This window comes from Pagrus pagrus, assembly GCF_965226575.1.
Source record: "Pagrus pagrus genome assembly, chromosome: 16".
Classification (NCBI taxonomy): domain Eukaryota; kingdom Metazoa; phylum Chordata; class Actinopteri; order Spariformes; family Sparidae; genus Pagrus; species Pagrus pagrus.
Window position 1 is genome coordinate 7,377,471 of NC_140200.1, and position 11,651 is coordinate 7,389,121.

Below are 11,651 nucleotides of genomic sequence, written 5' to 3' on the forward strand. Positions count from 1 at the left end.
CATCAGCTCTGGCCTCTCTTTGCCCCAGCCCCGGCCACCGTGCTCCAGCCCACGCTCCAGATCGATGGCTGCCATGACGCAGGCGGCTCAATACCCAGAGGCCCTTTTTTTAAATGGCAATTTCCCCTTTCTCCTGTTTCACTTTGCTTTCAGTGGTCGCTGTCGGGTTGCCAGCGAGGGAGGGGCGGATCGATGGCCTGGAAACACTATAGAGACAAACACATTGGGAAAAGAGAGTTGGCATACATTTTTATAGGACAAAACAAATCGATGTTTCTGTGTCATTTAACCCCTAATCTGGTTTTCAATTAAATGTTTACTGATCTCGAACAAAACATACTAATGCACCTTTTGTCAATGACACCCGATCGAGGTTTAACTGCAGCAAGTGAAACCTTTTTATCCCCTTTTAACTTTTCTCTGTCGCTTAAGTGACTCGTTACACTGGACGCTCACAAAGTTCAGGTATTCACGGCACTCTCCTTTCACATTCTTGTCCAAAATTCACAGGCATGTAAGCCTACCTATGTAGCACGTGTGGACACGAGTGTGGCATTACAGCACTGTGCCAAGTGTTTGGACTGTTGGTCACTTTGACCTCCAGCCTGCCTCTGTACATAACGCCTCGCGACACGGGAAGAAAGATCTAACATCAGCGCTCGACAGCGAAATGTCTTCTTGGAAATGATCGTGTGTCATCTCTGGAGCTGTGACGATTAATTAATACAAATAAATGTAAAGAAGTGAAAATTATCTGATTCTAGCTTCTTAAATGTGACGGTACTCTGAATATCTTTAGGTTGTGGACAAAAGAAGACATCTGAGGACATCTTCTTGGGCTTTGGGAAACAGTGATCAACACTTATCCCCATTTTACAGACCAGACAACTGATCCATTAGTTGAGAAAGCAATCGACAGATAAATAAACAATGAAAACAATCCTTAGTAGCAGCCTTAGTCATATCTCAGATGGCACGGCATGATGAGCTTGTGTCCCTATGGGAGCACTAATCACCTAAAGCTCATATCAAGTAAACAAAATCCACCAGGGTTTGTTGTTGTTGTTGTTATCACTGAATATGACAAGTATCCTGGTCGAAAGTGCCCGAATGTACCAGCCACATCCCTCCCACCTGTGATGTAAGAGTACAGATATTAATAATCATCTTGTAACTATGCATAGTAAAGTGGCTGCGCATGGGACAGGGGACGGAGGGATGAATGTATGTCAGAGAGGAAGACAAGGAAAGCATTTTATATATATGTATATATATATACATATAAAGAAAATAAGCCTTTTAGACCTTAAAACTGTTTAAAAGTTGAATTAGAAGTAGTGAAATTTTTTATTAAGTTGAGAGAAAACGCCATAAGGAGAAATGTGCTCAACAATTCTGTCTAAATTATAATATGTTTAGCCTATAAACAATCCTAATTTCAAATTATATAGTCCCATATGCCACTAAAACATAATTCCTGCTGCCACTGAGTCCTCAGTAATAATCAGCTGTCCTTACCTTCCTCAACACACAAGTTTTGTCCAGTAACAATCCTCTGCCTGCTGCTGTCCCTGTGCGCTCTTGGAGCTCTCCAACACGCTCTGCCGCGGCGCGTCCCCCTCACTTCTCCTCCTCTGTGTTACGTAAAAGCCCGGCGGACTGGGATTTAAAGGGGCCCCCCTTCTTCCCGGTCACGCCTCGGTGTCGGGGGGTTAAGTCCGTAGAGCGCCGGAGCTAAAAAGCTAAAGGGTAAACAACTTGTGTTCCAGCCGGGGTCCCCGGGCCTTTATACCGCGCCCCGGTGTTTACGTGCGCGCGCCATTGGAGCCCGGCTCACATATCATAATGTCAAATTTATTCCAGCATTTGAAGTCTCGATGGGACAACTGTCGTCACCAGCATCCTGGCTATAATTACTGGGGCTCACAGAGAGAGGGAAAGTGTTTACATAGCTATTTCAGCTGCTGCAAGCCTCTCGGCCAATGGGCTTCTCTGTTGCTACTCTGCTTTAGGACGCTCGGGCAGATTTGGTCTTGTGACCACGCGCTACTGCAAATCATTTTTTCCAACGGGTGCCAAATGGGCGTGGGTGACACAGTGAGTAATAATGTGTCACGGTCAATAATATCTTTATTGAAGGTAGTCACGGAAAGGGAACTGCAAGGTGGATGCCTGGCGTGTTTGGCAAAATCTCATTCATGTTTTCTTTAATTTGTTTTTAACCATCAAACTTCAGTTTTTTAATGATTAATATATTTTCTGAAATGCTAAACCAATAAATATCACAGGTATATTCAGGTAATGTGTTTTAAAATCGCGCAAAACAGTAAAATGTTTGAAATGTCATACAATGTCCTGAAGTAACCAGAACCTGCGACTGTTCTCGTGACGTCCGAAGACAGTTGCTACTGTTCATCACCATCAATTTACTAATGCCTGCCTCTAATCAGGGGTCCTGTTGGGAATTTATGCGGGCCCCCTCCCACCACCACCACCACCTCGGACATGATCTAACACATGGCACTCGTAATGATCATCAAGCATTCCTTCCAGCTTGAAGCCCACCGGGATCATCGGCCATATTCCTCCACCTGTTGTGTTTCCTAATGACAAATCCTTCAAGAGCGAAGGAGCGAGGGATGAAAACAAGCGTTAACCCGACTTTACCTTCGGGCAACGACAGCCGGATTGGACATCGAGTGTGTGGTTCTGAAAAACAAAAGAGGTGACTGCTGTCATAACCTGCGTGGAAATATATTTAGGGACAAGGTTAAACCAGGACATAAAGCCACATGGAAATATGATTAATGTTCCCTCCTTCCTTGCAGGCCTGTGACCTTAAAGCTCAACGTAAGCATTGCTAAACCCTACATGACCTCCGTTTCTGAAATCTATGCTATTTACAGTGTTTCTTGGCTATCTAACATAATCTCAGCCAGGTCCGCTAGCTTTCAGCCACATCTCATGAGCCTCATCAACAACATGAGCTTTCCTATTGGCTTAAAAAGAAATACGTTTTTTAGATCAATACTCTCACATGTGCCAAATAAGAAGCTAGAGCCATAAGCAGTTCGCTAGCTAGCTAGTGCAGCATAAAGACTGTAAGTAAGAGGAAACCGCTAGCCTGGCTCGGTTCAAAGGCAAAAAACACACCTAGAAGCACTAATGCTCACTAATTTACATGTTTTATCTTGTTAGTTTTTAAAAAAAACAAGTTGTAAAACGAAAGCTAGGCTAGCAGCTGTCAGTCTGTATGCTCACCCAAGCTAATCAGCTGCTACCTACATATTTAGCATACACTGCTAAATGTGATATCAATCTCTATCAAAGCTCTTTTCCAAAATGTAAGAATATTTTTTTAAGACAGATATCTCGTCTTTTTAAAGCCAACATGGACAACAAGTCTCCACTGGCCAACTACGTTGATAATACGATAATAGTTTCAGTTATTTTTCAAGCAAAAATGTCAAATCTGAGTACGTGGTGCCTTTTTCTTTGGTCATATAGGATTTTAAATGAAGAGTCTTTGGGTTCTGGACTGTTGGTTGAACAAAAGAAGGAATTTGAATTCATCACTTTGACATTTTATGGACCCTAGAGCTGAAAAACTGTCTCTACACTGTCTGCTGGGTTGTAGTCCTTCATATTTTCCTGATTAAAGTGATGCTGCACTACAAACATCACATGACGTGACACATTTATATCGTTTTTTACAGAATTTAGTTCGCGACTGATTCTTAAAAACTCACCTTCTTGAGGGGACTGATGTGGACGGTGATGTGTTATGGAAAATGTGGACTCCAGTGTTGAATCTAGCCACACTTTTCTTGAATGTGACTGCAGCCTTGGCAAGTGCTGGGCTTTTCCTGTGCTTTTGGTTACCTTGGCAACAAAGGATGCGGGGAGGAAAAAAAAAATCAAAAGAGCAAAAAAACAAACGAGGGATGATATGAATTAAGGGAGGCGTACATCACAGGACGAAGAAAAGAGTGAAAAGAAAGACTAGTTTGAAGATGGTGGCGTAGGAGAGGGACGAGAATAACACGAGTATGAGAATGAGCAAAATGATGGGCTGGAACATCTGGAAGAGTGACAACAACATAACAAGATGAAAAACAAGAGGTTGGATCGAGTAAGAAGAGAGGAAGAAGCAGAATCAGCATTAAACGTTTTGGGATATTTCACATGCCACCATGAAACTCATTTTCATTTTTTAATCTTCATCTCACCGACAGCGGCTCCTCCGTGTCCCTGTCCTCCAGCCTCGGCACTTCCAGTCTTTCTATGAAGGCCTGCAGTTCTTTCCGAAAGGCCTTCATCTGAGCATTGATGCGATACAGCAGCTCGTGTTCCCTGATCCTGGTCCCATCATCCTCTGCACCGTCCTCCCCTCCCCTCCCGAACATCAGGTCGCCGTTTGAAACGAAGACCCTCGCCTCGGAGATGACGGTGGCCGTGTCAGCGATGAGCCGGTCGATGGTCCGAACGAGCCTCTCCGCTTCCACGCGGATGTCAATCATTTGCTGCCTGTCGCGCAGGCTGCACCGCCCACCCGGCAGGAAGCGGGCCAAGGCGGAGGAAGCGGCACCCTCGGGCCCCGTAGGGGTGTAGAGGCCCCTTGTGGGCGTCAGGCAACGGCTGCTGCCGTTATTGTTTCTGACCTCATCTGAGTCGCTCTCCCCGCCTACGGGGCCCTCGCGTTTGCGGTGCGGTGGGAGGAGGCGGGAAGAGGTGGAGTCCTCGTCGCTCTCGCGGCGACCACTTGTCGCACCGCCGGCGTCGCTCTCTGCGTCGCTGTCCCGCGGGCTGGGCCGCAGGGAGAGGTGGGAGGCCAGGTCATAGCGCTGCATGTTGGAGAGGAGCACACGGTTCTCGTACTGCAGCTGCATCACCTGAGGAAACACAGAGAGATGGAAAGTCATAACATCAGATTTTTACTTTAGATTGAATTTTAAAATAAGAAAAGACTGGACACTTTTTTGTCACACTAGCAACATGGCTCTATTGGTCTTTGGATGGACTGATATTCATGTTCCCCAGAGGATTATTCTTACTGACTTTGGTGATCCCCTGACTTTTTATCTAGCACCACTACGAGGATGACATAATCAAAAAGAAAATGATCAAACTCATTTAAATTAACATGTAATACCTTGCCACTGAGGTCATTAATCTGTAGCCTCGCTGCCTTTAACTCCTCCTGCATTGCTTCTGCCTTTGCTCCATCCATCCCTGCGCCTCCCGCTCCTCCCCCGTGCCTGGCGCCTCCCTCGTGGGTGCCGGCTTTGAACCGCAGCTTGTTCAGCTCGCCGGTCACTCTCTTGTTCTGATCTTCGGCATCAGCCAGGTTCCTCCTCAGCAGCTCTGCCTCGTCCTCCACCAGCTGCAGCTGCTGGCGGAGCTCCGTCAGATCGTCGCCGAGGCCTCGCCCTGAGCCCGACCCGCCCATCCCTCCGGACGCAGAGCTTCCGGCGCCCTCTCCTTCACCACGGAGGTCGTCGAGCTCGGCCCTCAGGCCACGGTTCTCAACCTGTAGGGCAGAAAGGCTCAATACTCACATAACTCCCACTGAGGTATTACTCCATTAATAAACTCATGTAGCATACTCAGCTCTTACCTCCAGCTCTACTATTTTCCTCCCCAGGATGTTGGCCTCCTCCTCCACCAGGCGGAGCCGCAGCTTCAGTTCTGACTCGCGGGTGGTGGGCGGACCCCCGGCCTCTCCTTTAGGATGGGTGCTGTCCAGTTCACCATAGAAGGAGCGGTACTTCTGCAGCTCCTGCTCCAGACGATCCTTCTCTTTGTCAATCTTGGCCGTCTTCTTTCTCATAAGCACTGCTTCCTCTTTGATGAAAGCTAGCTGGCACTTAAGGTCCTCGTTGTCCTCCTGGAGCACGGAGACAAGCACAGACTGTAAATGCTCAGCAGAAACGGTTATTACCTAATCCTGAAGTTCACCGAGTTCGTTTACGCAATAAGACATAAAGAAACATAAGTACTTAAGATTAAAGAGAAGATTTTGTCCAACAGTCCTTCTAAGCTACAACGTTATCTATCACTGGACCGAGAGGATGTTTGACGTCTGCTAAGTCTAAAGTAATTGCTGGAGCTCTGCAAAATGTCAGCTTTCATTTAAACGTACTTTCTTGCAGATGATTGGAGCGCTTGCTTCGGCCCGAGGCAGAAAAAAAAGGAAAGCATCTTACTCGAGAGCTTCACATGAGGATGTGAGCGAAACCTGCAGTATCTGTGTATTTCAGTAAGTCTCTGAGATGTCTGGAATATATGTTCATGATGAGATTGCTAACAAATATGCAACAAGGTGGCTGAGAAGGAAAGATCATTATTTAAAAGATGAGATCACACACTGTGGAAAGTGACAGCAGATGCTCCTGAGGAAGATGCATCTCATTTCTCATTTTCACATAATTTCAGAAAACATTCAGTCTCTCCTGTGATGGAATTATCATATTATACTGTTGTGCATCTCTAATCCTGCCGATTCTCTTCATAACTTTTGACAGTGAGATTTATGCATGAAAAAAGAAAAATCTCTTCAAAAACCTCTCACCTCTGTAGGAGTCTGTGCTGGTTTCCTGTCCGTCTTCTGGACGTCCTTGCTTCCTCTCCTCTTTTGAGACTGTTGGAGGACAGTAAATTGAAAAAATTACTCAAACTGATTCATCAATTATCAAAATAGTTGACGACTAAACAATGAATTGTTGCCGCTGTGAACCACTTAAAGTTTTTATTCCCGGGCTGAACATCAAAATTGAATTACTTTGTGCTCACTCTCGGATGTGACGTGGACGGACGTGGGGTAACGTACCTCTTTGGTTTTGTCCAGTTCGTTCTGCAGGGCTTGTTTGGTCACCTCCACCTCGATGAGCTTCTGTCTCAGTTTCTCGTTCTCCTCCTCCGTCTTTGTGCGTTTCTCCTCCACCTTCTCCAGCTCGTGGTGCAGCCTCACGGACACGTCCTTCGCTACCTGGATAGTGATTTCATCCAATTCTTGTGTGAGTGTTTTCACTTCAACTCTGGTGATTTTAATGTTTTATCTGCACTTTTAATAATGTCTTATACTCTTTAGGCATTTCAAAAACAAATGCCTCCATTTATAAACCAGTGATATGTGTAGGATTCAAAGCTACAACTGTGCAACTACTGGACCCAGACAGAGCACCTCCCCCTCCCCTCTGTACCTTGAGGTCCTGCTCCAGACTCCTGAGCAGCTCCTCATCGATCTCTCCCGTCTGGGCGTAGCGCAGCCTCTTCCTCTCCGCCTTCCTCAGACGATACTGCAGGATCCGGCAGTTCTTATTGGCCCTCTCCAGCTCTCGCCTCATCTCCTGCAGCTGACAAGTGTCCTCTTCGTAGAACGTGTCTCGCATCTCATCCATCTCGGTCCTCATCTCCTCGATTTCACACTGGCGGTGGGGGGGGGGAGATTATGTGTCTCAGTTATGAGAGATGGTTAAGATTAAGCACGGCTGTGGCTGATCTCTGCTGTTTATGGTTTCACAGTCTGACTTTTTGACTTCACAGATGGATTAATGGGTGTTTTGGACGTGAGCCAAAAATTACTCAACTTCAGACAAGTGATTCAAAAACAACACATTTATTTCATGTCCCGTATCTGAATGAGTTTTATTTTTTATCTCTTCAATGCAGCTGGAAATAAAAGGACTCAAACATGCAAATCACAGCTGTTGACCCCCCTGGTTGTCCCCTCATTTTAACACAAGATCAAATTGATCACAGGAGATCAATATCAGTGTGATCAATAACCAATTAGTCATCTGTGGCCAGTGTTTTTTTTTTAGCTGAGGTCTCAGTTTTATGATCTGTGAAGACATTGAGGATGTTCAACTGACAAATCAGTTGTTTATCTATCATCTTTCAGCCAGTAAACAAGTGCAAACATCAGATCCAGTGCAGTGAAATGCAGATGGGCTGATTTTAAAACCCAAACGTGTTTTTTTCCTGCAGTCTTGATGTGATGCAAACAGATGTGGCCTACCAGTCTGGTGAGGTGACACATTATATTTGATCAACTATATGTTAAATGACTTCAAGCACCAGAATACATGAAGAAATAAACACGCATCCAACCTTAAGATCTTCATTTTCATCCAGCAGCCTCTCCATCTCGTCCTCAAAGGCCTGGTCCTGCTGTGTCACGGACCCCGCCTCTGTCGCCTCTGCAGCCGGCTCCATCTCCACCAGCGCGGCCTCCTCCGCGCCCGTGTTGTCGGCCTTGGTTTGCATCTTCGCACCGCTTCTTTTGAGTCTCCTCTGCAGATGGTACTGGATCAGTTCAGCCTGTAAGCATCCTCCTCTCCACAGACTCAACCCGAGGCCGCAGCCCGCAGACACGCCGCTCCTCTCCCCGCGGCCGCCTTCCTCTCCGCCGGCTGTCCGCGCTGTCTCCTCCGCGGAAAAGGACGCAGCTCGGCCGGGCAGCAAACGCTGGGCGGACGGGTCACCTTTGAGGCACGGCAGGCGCAGAGCGGAGCGACGGACCGGTGCTGATGAATCTGTCGGATCTTCCCCGACAGCATCCGCCCTGTTTGCTCCGACTACATCAGCTTCAGCACCATCCGGGTGAACAGCTGCCCCGACGCGGCTCTCGGGCTCCCTCTCCCTTCCGTCAGCGGAGCTCAAACTCTCCCTCACCCCGATGTTTCTGCTCCTTCCTGCGGCAAGAGGGGACCGGGACCTGCCTGGGTGTCTCGGAGCACGCTTGGCCGCCCCTTCCTGGACTGTGGCCGGTGAGGGAGCCCGGTGCTGCTGCCTCCTCCTCCTCCTCCTCCTCCCTGCGCTATTGTCTGCTGTTGACGATGATGGAGGATCTGCAGCGCCGCCGGCGGCAGGCTTCATTTTCTGCAGATAAACTCCACAACTAACGCTCAAATGTGCAGTTGTTTATCGCGAGTGCACATGGAAATAGCGGCAAATGACATCCAAGTGTGTTTAAACACAACACTCAGTCCAGTTTTGACTGTTTTTTAACAAGGAGGAAGTTTGGAGACGCCTCCGCTGAGCCACTAGATGCCGCTTTTCTCATCCCTCATCCTCCTGACCCACAGCAACAACTTTAACAAGGGGAGGCCTACTTGTTTTTTTTCTGTCCAGAACCATTCAGGAATGGACCGCAGCCTCCAGGACAGACAGTCACGGACGGACAGAACTTCTGCAAACAGTCCAAATGAATGCGTAATGGGCTGACTTCTCCCCCGCAGAGCTGTAACTGTGGAGAGTCGCTGACAGCACAGGCCTGCACACATCAGGGCACCACCAGCCACTGCAGGGACCACTGACCATATGACGTAATGATGTACGTCAAACCCGGAAGCCAGCCACCTCTTTCCTCCTCGCTCTCAAATTCAAATTAGTCTTTTTATTGGCAGGGTCATGGTGATGGAAGTACTGCTGCCAAAGCATTTTGCACAAGGTTTACAGCGTCAGTGTAAAACTTTAGAATAATGGGCAGAATATTAAGATTGTAGAAGCTTCGTAAACTTAAATTTATACTGCAGGAATACTTCACTGTGTTTTATATGACAGAGCTGGGGAGAGGCAGGGCCGGACTAACCTCCCAGGGGGGCCCAGGGCAAAACTGGGACCCCCATTTTCACCCCAAGACTAAAATAACCCAGATAAAATCTTGGATTAGGCTCAAGACTGATTAGACGTCAAAATTCTTATGAGACGGTGAGTGGAGTGCTATTCGCTTCAGTATATTTATGTGTTTTGTGTAAAAACAGGTGGTGAGGTCAAGGACGTTACATTAAATCTGGACACAGCGTTGGAAGAGTGTTTTGATGCCAAAAAAACTGGACTATCCTGATCATCCGTGTTGCGCGGCACGTAGAGCTCAGGTAACTAACTTCCGGTTTAGCGCACGGCTAACTTGATAAAATAATTTAATCATGCGTCTCTTCTAGACTTTCCGGATTTCATTGGACCGAATGGCTCCAGTTATGACACATAAAACGCTTCTTTCACAATGTAAGCTTACGGGAAAAAGTCTTTTTGGGCCGCAGTGCACCACGTGACGATGTAATCACACAGTTTGGCTGTTACGACAACTGGCTTCAAAGCCCGCTGCTCTTCCTGGGAGCTTGCGAAAGGTAAGGACATGTCGCAGATGTTGATTGGCTTTGACAGTAGCCAATGGCGCTCCCAGAAAAAGACCCTCAGAAACTCAGGCAGCGTCCTTCACGTCACACAGCCATGGCACCGTCAGAAAATTTTAAGGCGAGGTTTAGTGGAAGCAAAATCAGTCTACACCCCTGAGTGCAGAATGAGTCATCAATTATTTTCTTATTTTTCTTTTATTGTTTTCCAGGAAGTTACATTAAGAACACTGACAAAATGACCTTTTTGCTATGGTGGCCCAGAATTAGCGTATAGGTGAGATATAGAGAGCTGCCTCGAACAAGTGCAAGTGTGGTGACGTAGAGAGGAGGTAGGGGATTATAAGTTAGCTACAATAAAGCTTACAGCTGCTTTAAACATCGATTTTGACTTCAGAAAGTCTCTGTTACAAAGTTGGGTAATAGAGTTTGAAAGTTTTGGGCATTAATCAGGCAGAGGGACTGACAAAAGCCAATATTAGGTTGCGTTATGGGAATTGCAGGATCCAGTTTTTTTTAAGCTTGAATGAAGGACTAATAGTACATCTACTCTGGATTTCACCTATAATTGAAGAACCCTTATAATTTCAATGTATGCACGAGTCATAAAGGAGTAAGCAGGCAGGAGGCTGAGGGTGTTTGGTGATTAAAGAACATGAAGCTGTGAAACTTTAATGGTTTTGATATGTTCAGTTGCTACTGTCAGAGTCACAAAATCACATCATGTGGAAAAGAAACCTCTGACAAAATTAATTGTTGAGGGCATTAGTGGTTCAGGAACTCACATTAAGAGGGGTGTTAAGTCCGGGTGAGAGAGCACAGGTCAGGGTGTTGTTGGCGTTTTTAAGGGAAACAGGTCTGTTATAGGTTGTGAAGGAGTAGCAGGGACGCGATAGTAACAGGGCGTAGATAGAGATAGTGAATTGGTATCAGATAAGAATAGGGTGGGTGGGTGTATAGGTGGGTTTTAGACTGTAAGCTTTACTGTCTAATTCACACTCCGGAGCAGGAGGTGGCGGTAATGCACCATTAAACTGGATGCCAACTGCAGAGAAACCAGAAGAAGAAGGCTTGAAGAGTCAGGTAATGCAGGTGAACAGGCTGCAGGAGCCCCAATTTAAAGCGGGGGGCATAGCCCGCTCAAGAATTTTTCCTCATTTTTACTTTAAAGTTTTCAATTTATTCATTCTTCAGTTTTTTAATTTATTTTGTTCCATCGATTTGGGCCGAGCTAATCAGCACTGTAAATATGCTTCAGGCTTCCACTGCTTAAAAAGTAAAATACAAGAAACGGCTGAATAGTTAAGGAGCCTCATTGTTGCCTTCAGCCTCACAGTCACATTACAGGAATTTACCCACAAATGTAGTGTAACTAAATCCAGGCCCAGCAGAGGGGGCTCTGCACACACGAAACCCAGCCGGCACAAGCTCTGAAAGCAATCTGTCCCACACAGACTGAGAGGCAGTAAAACGCTGACTGTTTCCACTCTGTTAGGCTCGAATGAGCTCCTT

At 46.6% G+C, this 11,651-nt stretch overlaps 1 protein-coding gene across 3 annotated transcripts; it reads right to left on the minus strand.

Annotated features, from left to right (window-relative positions):
* LOC311271547 (microtubule cross-linking factor 3-like) lies at nucleotides 1-9,249 on the minus strand. 3 transcript variants are annotated; one of them, XM_084377282.1, is made up of 10 exons: nucleotides 8,113-9,244; nucleotides 7,203-7,427; nucleotides 6,830-6,988; nucleotides 6,572-6,640; nucleotides 5,618-5,887; nucleotides 5,153-5,530; nucleotides 4,230-4,892; nucleotides 3,750-3,882; nucleotides 2,668-2,709; nucleotides 1-206 (listed from the first exon to the last, which is right to left on the minus strand). In XM_084377282.1, exons 1-10 carry the CDS (start codon nucleotides 8,878-8,880, stop codon nucleotides 139-141), a joined length of 2,775 nt encoding a protein of 924 aa, XP_084233408.1. In that variant the 5' UTR covers nucleotides 8,881-9,244; the 3' UTR covers nucleotides 1-138. The 3 variants fall into 3 exon arrangements, with proteins under 3 accessions (XP_084233408.1, XP_084233409.1, XP_084233410.1); XM_084377283.1 differs by lacking the exon at nucleotides 2,668-2,709 and having other exon boundaries at nucleotides 8,113-9,249; XM_084377284.1 differs by lacking the exons at nucleotides 1-206; nucleotides 2,668-2,709 and having other exon boundaries at nucleotides 3,792-4,081; nucleotides 8,113-9,245.
* Nucleotides 9,250-11,651: the final 2,402 nt, after the last annotated feature.